Source organism: Eleutherodactylus coqui, chromosome 8 (assembly GCF_035609145.1).
Source record: "Eleutherodactylus coqui strain aEleCoq1 chromosome 8, aEleCoq1.hap1, whole genome shotgun sequence".
Taxonomy (NCBI): Eukaryota; Metazoa; Chordata; class Amphibia; order Anura; family Eleutherodactylidae; genus Eleutherodactylus; species Eleutherodactylus coqui.
Genome location: NC_089844.1, coordinates 205988050 through 206004217, shown reverse-complemented (window position 1 = coordinate 206004217; position 16168 = coordinate 205988050). Strand labels below are relative to the sequence as shown.

Here is a 16168-nt window from a genome sequence, read left to right as displayed (position 1 = left end):
CACCCAACGGACCTCACGGACCGCGTCCTTTGGGTCTCCGTTCAGCTGTGTTGGAAGTCACGCAGGACTTTCTGCTGGCACTTTGTACCAGATCTGCGATGGAACATCCAAAGAGATGTGAACACGGCCCAACAGGATCCACCGCGTCCGACTTGTTGGACGCTCCTATCAGGAAGGTACCTTTACATGGGCCGATTAGTCGGAACGCCTGCTAAACAGATCCTTCCGGTCGGTCGCTCCGTGTACACGCGGTCGACAACTGGTCACTCAACCTAATTCGCTCGCTAGTCATTCAGCTCACCTACAAAGATGGCCGCCGATGAATTATCGTCTCATGCATACAGAACTGAGCTGAATGACAAAGCAGCAACTAGGTGGAGGCGCTCAGCTCGGCGCGCCGCCCACAACACCAGCTGGCTCCCGCCATTACCCCCGGCCCACTGAAGCTTCCCAACGCTTATGGGGGGGGTAGACGGCAGCGATGGAAATACCAGAAGACATAGCAGCGAGTCTTCAGCCAAGGATCCCTGGAGGTACAATGGGAACAAGCGTGGGAGGAGTGCAGAAGCAGCTAAGACACGCCCACAAAGCGGACAGACGATGGTTCGGCCTACGTAAATGCTCCCGACAACTGAAACTGAACGGTAACGCTCGCCATGTAAACGACCGCCACTCAGCCGCTGCAGCGATCAGACGATCATCACTCCGTGTGCAGGCACCTTCACAGAGACGGGACCGGATGTCTGCAAACCGCTCAAGGCAAAGGCGTCAGTAAGGAGGGCGGTCTACAACCCGGTGAATATTGGGAGATACATACAGATTTGTAGAGAAAACCGGAATCAGGAAATGCTGTAGAAAGCGGGTCGTTAGCAGGCAAACGAGCCGCACAGCTAATTGGCTATAAGCGAGGTACAGCAATGGTGGTGCCCATGGAAGGAGGACCCGCTCACACCCCTCCCTGCCTCTAGCCAGGGGTCCATTATAATTATCAGCGGCGGCCCTGGACGGCCCTCCCGGTATACCGGCCAGGCATAGATAGATTCTGCACGGAACCCAAGGTGAAGCGACCCTTCGCTATCAAGACGACATTGTGGCCCAAGAAAGGTGGGATGCAGGCGTTCCAACCCAAGACCTGCAATTACTGGCCAAGATGGGCAGACAGCAGGGTGGGGGTAAGACCCATTACAAGTCACGGCCGAGGCGATGCATGCGTCTGGGTAACCCACGCCATGGCATTTCTAGGGCACATGTGGTGGATCCCACAAGCCGCATCCATCCCTTCCAGGGAGATCCGAGACGGAATCTATGGGGCGCAGAGTACAAATCCACCCCCCCTGTGGAGACCCCCAGTGCCCGGGCACGGCCCCCCGCAGTGAAGGACTGTTACAAGCAGGGACACCTTGAGTTAAACGGCTCACAAAACATGGCTGTTCGCACACCGAAAGAATTCCCATGGCAACCCCGCTGTGGAAGTCCTGCTCTGTACTGCTGCCGTCTCCATGTACGGAGGAGCCGCTTAACCCTTACAGGTAGCATCCAGATGGCGGACCAGCGACATGAAACATCTAGTGACGACCGCTAGGGGGAGGCACTGAGCAGCGGCGCTTGCATGGACGCTCGCCCCAATTGCCGCGGTTGGGGAAACGCCGGCTGTTGCTTCTCCTGGTGATATCCGGTAGCAGCCGGGCGATGTAAGAGGTCGCCCGAGAGGACAACACGTGAAGCCTCAAGCACTCATACGAGGAAGCGCCTCTTAGTACGGAGAGGGCGGAGCTTCGTCTGCCCACCGCGGGTTCAGATACACGGACGCAAAAGAGGATATAGAAAAATACTGAGGTTTGTGAGGTTCAGCACCTTGTAACGTGGTGACATACAGGCATGACTAGACCCGCTGCCGGTGGCACAGCTTCTGCGGCCGCCCGTGGGCACGTGACCAACCCTACTATTGGCATTACCGCTCGTTCGGTCATGGAATACCCGACACGCATCAATGAGGCGCGTGGCACGTGTTACACAGCTGGCACAGTCCAGACTGCGGCGCCGATCTCCACCGCGTTCGCCAGAACGCTCGCACTGCCGGATCTGGCGCCAGTTTTCCACCACCTGGATGCGGCCTTAGACAACGTTTGGCCGAATCCACTTCCGACTTCGGCCCGAAAAACAGAAGGAGGTCCAGGTGGTCTCCAGGCAGTCCGTGAGGGGCGACGCATTTATTGGCTTCTGTAAGTCAGGTATTTCCCCCCTATGGTAAGACCCCCGGAGCGTGCCGCTACGTGCCATAACCCATCTACAGGAGCGGCTGCGGGGCATCTATACCCCTTCCTCCCCAGACGTCAGGGGCCGCTGGGGCCGGCTCACCGCAGGCTGGGGGTTTAGGACATTTCTGAGAGGCCAGACATAGAAGCGCTGCTCCGGGCCAGGAGGAACAAAGATGGCGGGACAGTATCTGGTATACATCAGCAGTGTAGGGCGCTAGATGCGGGTCTCACTGGCCAATCACAGTAGCATCTCAGACCATACAGGGCGGCCATCATTGTTCCTCCGGGTCCGGAGAGGCGCTTTATAAGGAGCTCCTCAAACACCTGAAACTCATGCCAAGTTACACCGCCCCCTGCCATCAGGCTCAACATGGCCCCCAACAATCAGCTATTCCCCATCCTGGATCTGAGCTCCTGCTGCCACCGCCATGACGCCCGACCGGCCGGCCGGCTGCACTGACAGGGCTCCGGGTGAATAAAGCCTCCCTCCGGATCCTGAACAAAGATGGCCGCTCCGCCGACTACCATATTAGTATCCATTAGTCTAAGACTTCCTGTGATTGGCCAGTGCTGCCCACATGACTAGTGCCGGCCAATCAGAGCAGTCTGTAGGGTCTTCAGGCTCGTTTGCAGGTGTAACCCATTGATTTCCTGGGGCTCATTCACACGATGCGCGGCTCGGCCCGTTTTGGTGCAGCGTACTCGCGGTATCTGCGCAGCGGGTCAGTCGGCTCTTCGGTCTACTCTGGGTAAAACACGCAGGAATAGGCAATTCCCGGGTTGCATAAATGTGAAGCGGCCCTCAGACTACGGGGGCATCGGAGGGGCGGTGCCCGGACGAACCACTGATGACCCATCCGTAAGGTCCCGGTCACGTTACCCAAGTATTACCTTCCTCTTCCGGGTCTCCGGCGTCCCGCTCCACACGAAGCACTGGTAAATGGCGCGCAGGTTCTGCTTCCAATTCTCCACTTTAAAGCTGTTCACATGGGAGCAGCCGGCCGGACTCATGACAAACCCACATGCACTCTCTCGGGGTGGGGGTCCGAAGACAGGCGCAGCTGCCCCCCGGAGAGGAGGAGGACAGGGCCCGGTGCCCCGCCCTCCTCCTGATGCAGTTTGCCCAAACTGTCCGGAAGGGATCTACCGCCGACACATCCAGACGATGGCGTCCTGCAAACAAGAGAGAACCAGGGTTAATGCAACGAGGCCAGAGCCGTGCGGGTGCCAACATGCATCAGGCCACCCCATCCCAACCCCCGGCAGACCCGCTGCACCCCCTATACATAAAGCGAGAAGAGCGCCGTGCTGCACGTGAAAACAGGCCTTCAAGAGTTAAACACATGTGCAAACCCGTGTCTTCCCCAGGTCCAGCGATCGCCCGAATAGCGGACGACCCGCGAGTCAACGTTGCATGGCGGCGCACCCAAGAGACAGTCCGCAGCACCAACTTCTCTAGGCTGGTGACAGAAGAGCGCACTCCGCCCACAGTGCCCATAACAAGGATGAGTGTCCCGGCCAGACTGCAGGTATCCTGACCCAGACCCTGAGCGTCATAAGAAGCCATGATGCTTAAAGTTCAGGTTAGGAGCCCCGCAGTGAAGACGCTCACACCGCTCCCCTACAGGGCAGCGCAGACATTACCTCACACATCACAACCGTCAGCGGGAAGCAACGCCATTGTAAGCCTGAAGAGTGTAAGCCAGGTAGAGGAACTGCCCAACTTCAATCGGCGCAGCAGGCAACTGTCATGCACACAGCGCCCCGCATTAATGCTGCACGAGTCCATGAGACCAAGAATCAGGCGCGCAGCAGCGTTCTGCATGTCAACATTGTCTGAGAGCCCAAATAGTGCAGCATGCGGCGCTACTTTGGTCAAAGATACCGAAACTGGACGAAAACCAATAAAGGTCAACAGAATCCATCTGACCTCCGAAACCCTGACGGCTCCAGTGAGGCACAGGATGTACGGGGTCCGGGAAAGTATCCTTCCACCTTGGGGTGCGCTCAGACAAGCAAGGAAATGGGGCAAATCCAAGTGATTACCTTTACAGGGAACTCACAAGACACTGATGAAGAGCCGAGGAGCCCAGGCGGCCATCACATAGCCCTGATCTGACCAGGACATGGCCGATGCCCCGTTAATGCCCCCATGAGGGCCGTGGGGTTAAGGCCCATTTAGACAACGATTACCGCTCAAAATTCACTCAAAAGCCGTGTTTTGAGCGATAATCGTGTCCAAGCGCGGTCGTCTACGTTTCACGCACTATTCGTTCATCACTTACTTTTAGCAACCTAAACAAGTCCTTCAGCTGGTATCCCGCTCGAAGCTCTCAGCAATAGCTCAGAGAACAAAGCAGCTGTCAGCGCTCCCGCTGTTCTTGGCGCTGTCAGCTCAGCAGGATACAAGCCCATAGCGCCGAGAACACAGCAGCTGTATGCAGATGACAGCGCTCCTGCTGTTCTCAGCGCTGTCAGCTCAGCGGGATACCACATAGCTCTGAGAACACAGTGGCTGTATGCAGAGGACAGCGCTCCTGTTGTCAGCTCAGCGGGATACCAGCCCATAGGTCCGAGAACACAGCAGCTGTATGCAGATGACAGGGCTCCTGCTGTCAGCTCAGCAGGATATCAGCCCATAGCTCTGAGAACACAGCGGCTGCATGCAGCTGTCAGCGCTCCTGCTGTTCTCGGCGCTGTCAGCTCAACAGGATACAAGCCCATAGCTCAGAGAAAACAGCAGCTGTATGCAGATGACAGCACTCTTGCTGTCAGCTCAGCAGGATACCAGCCCATAGCTCTGAGAACACAGCGGCTGTATGCAGAAGACAGCACTCCGGCTGTCAGCTTAGCAGGATATTAGCCCATAGCTCTGAGAGCACAGTGGCTGTATGCAGATGACAGCACTCCTGCTGTCTTCTGCATACAGAGGCCACCTTTATTTACATGCTAATAAAATCTTTAGTAGCTAATTGGCTACTAAAGAGATTATGCAAATTGATCGCTCAAAACTGCCACAGACTGCCGTTTAAGCGATCTTTCCATGTAAACGGGCCGTAACCCTTCCCGTTGGCGCTCTAGTGACAGATTTCCTTAAACCAGAACTCCATAACAGATGCCAGTCTGGTGAGCAGCCAACGTGACGGACCATCCCACCAACCACAGCTCCATTCATCTGATGAGAAACCAGTCAGTGACTAACTCGTCGGCGTGGCTGTCAGTGGCAGCGTAGTCACTACCCAGGGATCTACATGAAGGGAAGCAAAGAGAGCATGTAAAGAAGGAATGGCTGAAGTACATGAAGCTTCAGGTCCCTCTCACAAGGCCGTATCGCAGCCGTGCGCCGGCGCCATCACTGCGTTGTATCGCAGGGATATCCCTACAAAGTTGCACGCCTCTGTAGTGCTGTTTTGCCTGGATTTTCGGGACGGGGCTGAGTGTAGGGCTTGTAATATAAGCCTTACCCAAAAATACACCCTAGCTGCACTAAAAAGAGAAAGCACAAGAACAAACAATCCAACAGCTAACGGGCGCTGTCCGCTGCACCGCAGTGCCGCCACACTTGTCTGTAGTCTTCAGCCAGTGCTTCCTGGTCAGGGGGCTCAAAAATCCTGCCTGCAGGAAGCGCTGGCTCTGATTGGCTGAGCTGCGGCGCTCGAGAACCAATCGCACCCATCGCATTGAATGGCTGTGATTGGCTGAGCCTCAGCGCCCCAGAACCAATCACTGCATGAGGAGGAGCGGACAGCGCCCGTTAGGTAGTGTATTGTTTTGGGGCGTTTTTAATGCAGCTAGGGCTTATTCTAGGAGCAGTAGGACTTCCTGGTCCATCGCACTGCAGGAGAACCGCGATTTGTGCAATGCAACAAAAAGGAAGGACCCAAAATATAGCAAACCGCGGCAGTATAGAGCGCGCCGCGACTCAGCAGCCCACAAAACATGGCTGATGTGAAGGAACCCGCAGGAGAGCCGGGGTTCACATACATGCGGCGTGCAGCGCTGTCACGGGAAAATCACGCAGCCTTGTTGCCGGGTGAAGGCGGCCTTACTTGCATCTGACAGATCTGGTCATCGTAACTTACAGTAATTGTAACTCCCATCATCTATTATACCCGGGACTGTAACAGGGGGCTCTAATAACTATGTATAGATATATCAGGGGTCAGTACAGAGATCTCTCCCATCATCTATTATACCCAGGACTGTAACAAGGGGGCGCTCTAATAACTATGTATACTATATCAGGGGTCAGTACAGAGATCTCTCCCATCATCTATTATACCCAGGACTGTAACAAGGGGGCGCTCTAATAACTATGTATAGATATATCAGGGGACAATACAGAGATCTCTCCCATCATCTATTATACCCAGGACTGTAACAAGGGGGCGCTCTAATAACTATGTATAATATATCAGGGGTCAGTACAGAGATCTCTCCCATCATCTATTATACCCAGGACTGTAACAAGGGGGCGCTCTAATAACTATGTATAATATATCAGGGGTCAGTACAGAGATCTCTCCCATCATCTATTATACCCAGGACTGTAACAAGGGGGCGCTCTAATACCTATGTATAATATATCAGAGGTCAGTACAGAGATCTCTTCCATCATCTATTATACCCAGGACTGTAACAAGGGGGCGCTCTAATAACTATGTATAATATATCAGAGGTCAGTACAGAGATCTCTCCAATCACTATTATACCCAGGACTGTAACAAGGGGGCGCTCTAATAACTATGTATAATATATCAGGGGTCAGTACAGAGATCTCTCCCATCATCTATTATACCCAGGACTGTAACTAGGGGGCACTCTAATAACTATGTATAGATATATCAGGGGTCAGTACAGAGATCTCTCCCATCATCTATTATACCCAGGACTGTAACAAGCAGGACTGAATTAGGCAAGAGTCTTGTGGAATAAGTTAATATGCCCTCCTCTACATGAGTCAGCAGCTCTCTGCACATGATAACCTGCACCGCCCCCTCCTGGACATGAGGGGCAGCAGCGGCGCTCCGCACACCATAACCTGCACCGCCCCCTCCTGGACATGAGGGGCAGCAGCGGCGCTCCGCACACCATAACCTGCACCGCCCCCTCCTCCTGGACATGAGGGGCAGCAGCGGCGCTCCGCACACCATAACCTGCACCGCCCCCTCCCCCTGGACATGAGGGGCAGCAGCGGCGCTCCGCACATGATAACCTGCACCGCCCCCTCCTGGACATGAGGGGCAGCAGCGGCGCTCCGCACACCATAACCTGCACCGCCCCCTCCCCCTGGACATGAGGGGCAGCAGCAGCGCTCCGCACATGATAACCTGCACCGCCCCCTGCTGGACATGAGGGGCAGCAGCGGCGCTCCGCACACCATAACCTGCACCGCCCCCTCCTGGACATGAGGGGCAGCAGCGGCGCTCCGCACACCATAACCTGCACCGCCCCCTCCTCCTGGACATGAGGGGCAGCAGCAGCGCTCCGCACACCATAACCTGCACCGCCCCCTCCTGGACATGAGGGGCAGAAGCGCTCCGCATATGATAACCTGCACCGCCCCCTCCTGGACATGAGGGGCAGAAGCGCTCCGCACATCCATAACCTGCACCGCCCCCTCCTCCTGGACATGAGGGGCAGCAGCAGCGCTCCGCACACCATAACCTGCACCACCCCCTCCTCCTGGACATGAGGGGCAGCAGCGGCGCTCCGCACATGATAACCTGCACCGCCCCCTCCTGGACATGAGGGGCAGAAGCGCTCCGCATATGATAACCTGCACCGCCCCCTCCTGGACATGAGGGGCAGCAGCGCTCCGCACACCATAACCTGCACCGCCCCCTCCTGGACATGAGGGGCAGCAGCGCTCCGCACATGATAACCTGCACCGCCCCCTCCTGGACATGAGGGGCAGCAGCAGCGCTCCGCACACCATAACCTGCACCGCCCCCTCCTGGACATGAGGGGCAGCAGCGCTCCGCACACCATAACCTGCACCGCCCCCTCCCCCTGGACATGAGGGGCAGCAGCGCTCCGCACATGATAACCTGCACCGCCCCCTCCTGGACATGAGGGGCAGCAGCGCTCCGCACACCATAACCTGCACCGCCCCCTCCTGGACATGAGGGGCAGCAGCGCTCCGCACATGATAACCTGCACCGCCCCCTCCTGGACATGAGGGGCAGCAGCGCTCCGCACACCATAACCTGCACCGCCCCCTCCTGGACATGAGGGGCAGCAGCGCTCCGCACATGATAACCTGCACCGCCCCCTCCTGGACATGAGGGGCAGCAGCAGCGCTCCGCACACCATAACCTGCACCGCCCCCTCCTGGACATGAGGGGCAGCAGCGCTCCGCACATGATAACCTGCACCGCCCCCTCCTGGACATGAGGGGCAGCAGCGCTCCGCACACCATAACCTGCACCGCCCCCTCCTGGACATGAGGGGCAGGAGCGCTCCGCACACCATAACCTGCACCGCCCCCTCCTGGACATGAGGGGCAGCAGCGCTCCGCACATGATAACCTGCACCGCCCCCTCCTGGACATGAGGGGCAGAAGCGCTCCGCACACCATAACCTGCACCGCCCCCTCCTGGACATGAGGGGCAGCAGCGCTCCGCACATGATAACCTGCACCGCCCCCTCCTGGACATGAGGGGCAGCAGCAGCGCTCCGCACACCATAACCTGCACCGCCCCCTCCTGGACATGAGGGGCAGCAGCGCTCCGCACATGATAACCTGCACCGCCCCCTCCTGGACATGAGGGGCAGCAGCGCTCCGCACACCATAACCTGCACCGCCCCCTCCTGGACATGAGGGGCAGCAGCGCTCCGCACACCATAACCTGCACCGCCCCCTCCTGGACATGAGGGGCAGCAGCGCTCCGCACATGATAACCTGCACCGCCCCCTCCTGGACATGAGGGGCAGCAGCGCTCCGCACACCATAACCTGCACCGCCCCCTCCTGGACATGAGGGGCAGGAGCGCTCCGCACACCATAACCTGCACCGCCCCCTCCTGGACATGAGGGGCAGCAGCGCTCCGCACATGATAACCTGCACCGCCCCCTCCTGGACATGAGGGGCAGCAGCAGCGCTCCGCACACCATAACCTGCACCGCCCCCTCCTGGACATGAGGGGCAGCAGCGCTCCGCACATGATAACCTGCACCGCCCCCTCCTGGACATGAGGGGCAGCAGCAGCGCTCCGCACACCATAACCTGCACCGCCCCCTCCTGGACATGAGGGGCAGCAGCGCTCCGCACATGATAACCTGCACCGCCCCCTCCTGGACATGAGGGGCAGCAGCAGCGCTCCGCACACCATAACCTGCACCGCCCCCTCCTGGACATGAGGGGCAGGAGCGCTCCGCACACCATAACCTGCACCGCCCCCTCCTGGACATGAGGGGCAGCAGCGGCGCTCCGCACATGATAACCTGCACCGCCCCCTCCTGGACATGAGGGGCAGCAGCGGCGCTCCACACACACGATAACCTGCACCGCCCCCTCCTGGACATGAGGGGCAGCAGCGCTCCGCACATGATAACCTGCACCGCCCCCTCCTGGACATGAGGGGCAGCAGCGCTCCGCACATGACGCCTCACCAGCACTGCAGCAGCCCGCCCAGCCGAGGGGCTCCGCACTCCTCCCGGGCCGGCCGCCCTTTGTGTCGGCGGGGAGGATGCTGCAGCCGGGCTGGTCCCTCCGGAGCTGCCCATACCTGCACCCCGTGGGGTCGCTCCCCGCTCCCTCCTCCTACTCGTGTCTCCGCCTCACCCGCCTGGGATGCAGACAAAGCGCCTGACGCCACTGCGTTGCGCACAAGGAAGAGGCGCCTCCAGCCCGGCCCGGTGCACGCGTGCCTGTAAGCCGCTCCTCCGTGCTCTCCCGCGGGCCTCCCTGCTCTCGCCGCGGCTTTCCCGTCTCCCCAGTCTCCGGAGGCGAAGCAGACCAGGAATCCCACCTCTCCCGCCGGCCGCGCCACACGACGAGGAAAGACAGCCCTCCTCCCGGGGCCTTTCAAGCCAAGTCACGCTGCCATTGGCTGGAGGCGCTGCCATTCAGCCCGTAACCACGCCCACTTTCACCATCTCCATGGCGTTCTGCGCACTCGGGGGGCGGGCAAAACTGTCAATCATCCCGGCCGATCACGCCCTCCTGTGACGGCACACTTATTGTCTCCATCGCGGATTGGCTGGAGGAGACGTCACTCGTAGGGCGTGGCCACACCGCGCTAGTGTGCAGGAGATGATTGGCAGAGCGAGGAGTCTATCGCAAAGGAGTCTCACTGCCGGGTTCCGCCCCCTCTGAGGTCATTTCCGGCTGCTGGATTCACCTCCGCTGTATCGTGCGGGCAGGAAGTGGAGCGAATGCGGCCAGAGTGATGGCTGCGGCCCCGGCGCGCCTCCCCGGCCGGCCCTCTGGGGATTGTCGCCTCCGCCAGTGGGGGCGGCAGTAGTCTCCGTCGGTGCAGCTCGTGACTGGATATTTGTCGCGATATCCGAGATAGTTGAAGGTTTTATCACCATAAACCCCTCTTTTCCTCACAGCTCCTGGCTGTTGTTGCTCCCGCGCCCGTGTGGGGGCGCCGCAGTCCGTATTGGCACCATTTTGGCATCGGCGGGCATTTAGATTGATTCTGGCGTTATGTATTAAAGTATTGGTGGGACGGTCGCCGTGGGAGACGGATGTCGGCAGCTGGCCGCTGCCAACGGGGAACGCAAGGGGTTAAAGTGGCGGAGGCTTCTGCTGCCCGTCCGCCATCAGGGGTGCGCAGGGTTACTTTAGAGAGGTACAGAGGCGACTCGGCGGACGCTAAGGAGTTCAGGGAGACAAACATGGCAGCAAGGTCTCATCACGCTAAAAAAAAGACTGTGGAGCGACCAGGAAAGCGGGAAGTTTGGCGAGCAGTTGGCCCGCGGCCGGCGCCCTCAACACGGAGGTTGTAGCTGGCCTCAACACGGAGGTTGTAGCTGGCCTCAACACGGAGGTTGTAGCTGGCCTCAACACGGAGGTTGTAGCTGGCCTCAACACGGAGGTTGTAGCTGGCCTCAACACGGAGGTTGTAGCTGGCCTCATCACGGAGGTTGTGGCTGGCCCGCGGCCTCATCACGGAGGTTGTGGCTGGCCCGCGGCTTCATCACGGAGGTTGTGGCTGGCCGGCGCCCTCAACACGGAGGTTGTGGCTGGCCGGCGCCCTCAACACGGAGGTTGTGGCTGGCCGGCGCCCTCAACACGGAGGTTGTGGCTGGCCGGCGCCCTCAACACGGAGGTTGTGGCTGGCCGGCGCCCTCAACACGGAGGTTGTGGCTGGCCGGCGCCCTCAACACGGAGGTTGTGGCTGGCCGGCGCCCTCAACACGGAGGTTGTGGCTGGCCGGCGCCCTCAACACGGAGGTTGTAGATGGCCCGCAGCCAGCGCCCTCAACACTAAGGTCGTAGCTTGCTGGCGCCCTCAACACGGAGGCTGTAGCTGGCCCGCGCCCGGCGCCCTCAACACGGAGGCTGTAGCTGGCCCGCGCCTGGCGCCCTCAACACGGAGGTTGTAGCTGGCCTCAACACGGAGGTTGTAGCTGGCGTGCGGACTCAACACGGAGGTTGTAGTTGGCCGGCGCCCTCAACACGGAGGTTGTAGTTGGCCGGCGCCCTCAACACGGAGGTTGTAGTTGGCCGGCGCCCTCAACACGGAGGTTGTAGTTGGCCGGCGCCCTCAACACGGAGGTTGTAGTTGGCCGGCGCCCTCAACACGGAGGTTGTAGTTGGCCGGCGCCCTCAACACGGAGGTTGTAGTTGGCCGGCGCCCTCAACACGGAGGTTGTAGTTGGCCGGCGCCCTCAACACGAAGGTTGTAGCTGGCTGGGGCCCTCAACATGGAGGTTGTAGATGGCCCACGGCCAGCGCCCTCAACACGGCGGTTGTAGCTGGCCGGCGCCCTCAACACGGAGGTTGTAGCTGGGCGGCGCCCTCAACATGGAGGTTGTAGTTGGCCCATGGACGGCACCCTCAACACGGAAGTTGTAGCTGGCCGGCACCCTCAACACGAAGGGTTGTGGCTGGCCCGCGGCCTCAACACGAAGGGTTGTGGCTGGCCCGCGGCCTCAACACGAAGGGTTGTGGCTGGCCCGCGGCCTCAACACGAAGGGTCGTGGCTGGCCCGCGGCCTCAACACGAAGGGTCGTGGCTGGCCCGCGGCCTCAACACGAAGGGTCGTGGCTGGCCCGCGGCCTCAACACGAAGGGTCGTGGCTGGCCCGCGGCCTCAACACGAAGGGTCGTGGCTGGCCCGCGGCCTCAACACGAAGGGTCGTGGCTGGCCCGCGGCCTCAACACGAAGGGTCGTGGCTGGCCCGCGGCCTCAACACGAAGGGTCGTGGCTGGCCCGCGGCCTCAACACGAAGGGTCGTGGCTGGCCCGCGGCCTCAACACGAAGGGTCGTGGCTTTGCTCAACACGGAGGTTGTAGCTAGCCCACGGCCTCAACACGGAGGTTGTAGCTGGCCCACGGCCTCAACACGGAGGTTGTAGCTGGCCCACGGCCTCAACACGGAGGTTGTAGCTGGCCCACGGCCTCAACACGGAGGTTGTAGCTGGCCCACGGCCTCAACACGGAGGTTGTAGCTGGCCCACGGCCTCAACACGGAGGTTGTAGCTGGCCCACGGCCTCAACACGGAGGTTGTAGCTGGCCCACGGCCTCAACACGGAGGTTGTAGCTGGCCCACGGCCTCAACACGGAGGTTGTAGCTGGCCCACGGCCTCAACAGGGAGGTTGTAGCTGGCCCACGGCCTCAACAGGGAGGTTGTAGCTGGCCCACGGCCTCAACAGGGAGGCTGTGATTCAGGTCTGTTTATCAGATTTGTTTTTAAATGATTCTGCACAAACGAGAGGACAGATGAAACGGGACAAAACAGATCAGTATAAGACAAAACCAGAGCAAACGTGCTGGAAATGTTGCGTGGTTCTGGCAGGTCCGTCCGCTGTGTCCCGAAGCAAATGGCTCCTTTTGTTTCCGTCTTAAATCTGTTTTGCTATTCAGTTACAATTAAAAAAAAAAAAAGCTGTTTACGGAAAGCAAAACGCAGGAGCCCCCCTGCCGCGCGGGTCGACGGCTAACGCCTGGAGCGAGGAGGGTTGTACGCAGCAGCAGGAAGGAGGTGATGAGCCTCGTGGTCCTTGGAGGTTTATGTAGTGCTAGCTGAAATCCATGTCTGTTGCTCCAACGCATCGCTGAGCTGCTCTGGTGTCCAGGATTAGAAAAACATGGCTGCTTTCTTCCAAACAAGGCGCTCATTTTTTCATGTGTGCAGCTCCGCGTGGCCTCCGTGTGCGGTCCGCATCTCGGTTTGTCTTCTCTGTATGCTGGGACTCTCAGGGCCGCAAAAAATAACGAAAGAAGCCCAATCCTTGTTTTCTGCACCTCTCTATAAAGAGGGCTGCCCCCAGAAGACAGGCGGGTGGCCGCCGCTTGCTGCCTGCTGTCTTGTCTCACCGACTTGGATGGGCGAGCCTTCTCCGTAGAGCGGACGGCACGTAGAGAGCTATTTTTTTTTCATGCATTGCGTGTCTGCGTGAAAGAACCGCCGTGAGCCGCACCATAAAATAACACGGATTGGGTGTTTTCCACGTAGAGTCTGTTTTTTATTGGACTGCAGGTGGATGAACCCCGCAACGGGAGGTCTAATGCTTATGGTTTAGCTAAACTGGGCTGGACACTACGAAGGGAAATGGCGTAAGAAGGTGGACTCCAGCGTTAGACTTCGTGTTTCTGCTGTCAGAGGATCTGCATGAACGGATCCGTCCCACGGCGGACTGGAGGCGCTGTAATGGGGTCTGTCCCGCTTCCGTTACGCCTTAGGGCTGAAGCCTGCTTCGCTGTTCTGTCTTGGGCGTTTGGGTGGATTCATGCTGGAGCCTCTGATGGAGATGATGGAAAAGGGGGCAGTTCTGTTCGGAGACTTTGTCGCAGATGTCCGTTAGTATCCAGGGCAAAATAGTGCGGCAAGCAGTGCGGTTCCATCCGGGATGGTGCAAGCTGCATGGACCCCGTTATAGTTGGGCTTCATTGGGGTGCGGCAGGCAGGAAGAGATGTTTAATCCTGCCTCTCATAACAGAGCAGAAAAAATGCAATCTCTAAAGTGTCAACAAATTGTACGGTTTTAGGTTTTTTGTATTTTTTTCTTTCTTTCTGCATTTCTACTTTTATTGGCTTGAACAAAAACACATCAGGAACTGCAGCAGAAAGGCCTCTTCCTTAAGCCCATGACGGTAGGTGTGAGGAGAGCGCCTCCCTCTGGTCCTCTCACCGGTCCTGTCATGTGACCTGTTTGATCCGGGGACAGTAATGGGGATCCCCAGACATCACTGGCAAGAGGAAATGAAAATGCAGAATTCTGAAGCCGATGATTTTCAGTGGTTTCACGCCCATTTATGATGTCGCTCATGCGATGCGGCGTCTCCCATCTTTCTGTGTTTTTACTATTTTTTTCTGGCTTATGTTTCCCTATGGAGCTTCCTTTTTATCGCATCACGATGCACGAACCTGCGATTTTCACGCAATGCGTTTTTAACGTTAGAAGCCCATTGACTTTCGTGTGATTTTTTTTTTTTTAATCGCTGGTGGCAGCGATGCCATTTTTCACAAGAAAAGGCTTAGCTGACGTTCAAAAATTACGTGAACAAAAATGCAATTTTGCTGAAATTTTCTTGCAGCGATTTTCTGATCACCAGTGTGAAGGAGCTCTTAGTGGAACAACCTTGCATAAGCAGGGTATTGGATTCCACCTTTGCCTTATACCTACAAGAACATAGATTATGGAGGACAGCTCTTTGTGCGCTCAACATCCAGACTCCGGACCTGATTGTCTTTGTCTATGGCTGATCCACAAGCACTGAGACTGGCAGATAGCCGTTGGGCTCTTGTCCTACAGCTGCTGGGCCTGGCCTGTAGCTGGTATTTCCCTTCAACTTTGGCTTGGCATCTATAGCCTGTGTGCTTTAACTTTACCTGTAGCTTCTGACTTTGGCTTCTATAGTCCCTGAGTTCTGGCTTTGCCTATACCCTCTGCGCTTTTGCCTTGATGCCTTCATAGCCTCCGGGCTTTTGTCTAGGACCTCTATGCATTCTGGCCTCTAGGTTCAGCTGCTGACCTATGATCTCTTGGCTTAGCCTGTGATCCTCCATAGACAAGGCCTCTTCCTCACCATATAGCTTCAGCAATGGCCATAGACGAGGCCTCTTCCTCACCACCTGCCTTCAGGAATTGCCATAGACGAGGCCTCTTCCTCGCCACCTGCCTACAGGAATGGCCGTAGACGAGGCCTCCTCCTCGCCACCTGCCTACAGGAATGGCCGTAGACGAGGCCTCCTCCTCGCCACCTGCCTACAGGAATGGCCGTAGACGAGGCCTCCTCCTCGCCACCTGCCTACAGGAATGGCCGTAGACGAGGCCTCCTCCTCGCCACCTGCCTACAGGAATGGCCGTAGACGGGGCCTCCTCCTCGCCACCTGCCTTCAGGAATGGCAGTAGACGGGGCCTCCTCCTCGCCACCTGCCTTCAGGAATGGCAGTAGACGGGGCCTCCTCCTCGCCACCTGCCTTCAGGAATGGCCGTAGACGGGGCCTCCTCCTCGCCACCTGCCTTCAGGAATGGCCGTAGACGGGGCCTCCTCCTCGCCACCTGCCTTCAGGAATGGCCGTAGACGGGGCCTCCTCCTCGCCACCTGCCTTCAGGAATGGCCGTAGACGGGGCCTCCTCCTCGCCACCTGCCTTCAGGAATGGCCGTAGACGGGGCCTCCTCCTCGCCACCTGCCTTCAGGAATGGCCGTAGACGGGGCCTCCTCCTCGCCACCTGCCTTCCGGAATGGCCTGTGTAAAGAAAACTAAAGACTGTTCTGATGATTGCA

General features: G+C 58.3%; 1 protein-coding gene across 3 annotated transcripts in view; it reads right to left on the bottom strand.

Annotated features, from left to right (window-relative positions):
- The window catches only part of USP22 (ubiquitin specific peptidase 22), a 65493-nt gene extending 55227 nt beyond the window's left edge, over positions 1 to 10266 (bottom strand). Inside the window, exons 1-2 of one of the 3 annotated variants that reach the window (XM_066577251.1) lie at positions 10045 to 10266; positions 3150 to 3431 (exon numbers count right to left, since the gene is read on the bottom strand). In XM_066577251.1, the coding sequence (XP_066433348.1) occupies positions 3150 to 3269 (120 nt within the window). In that variant the 5' untranslated portion in view covers positions 3270 to 3431; positions 10045 to 10266. Of the gene's footprint in view, positions 1 to 3149; positions 3432 to 9872; positions 9893 to 10044 lie in introns of those variants that run through there. The other 2 variants (XM_066577252.1, XM_066577253.1) reach the window with 2 other exon arrangements.
- Between the last annotated feature and the right edge of the window lie 5902 nt (positions 10267 to 16168).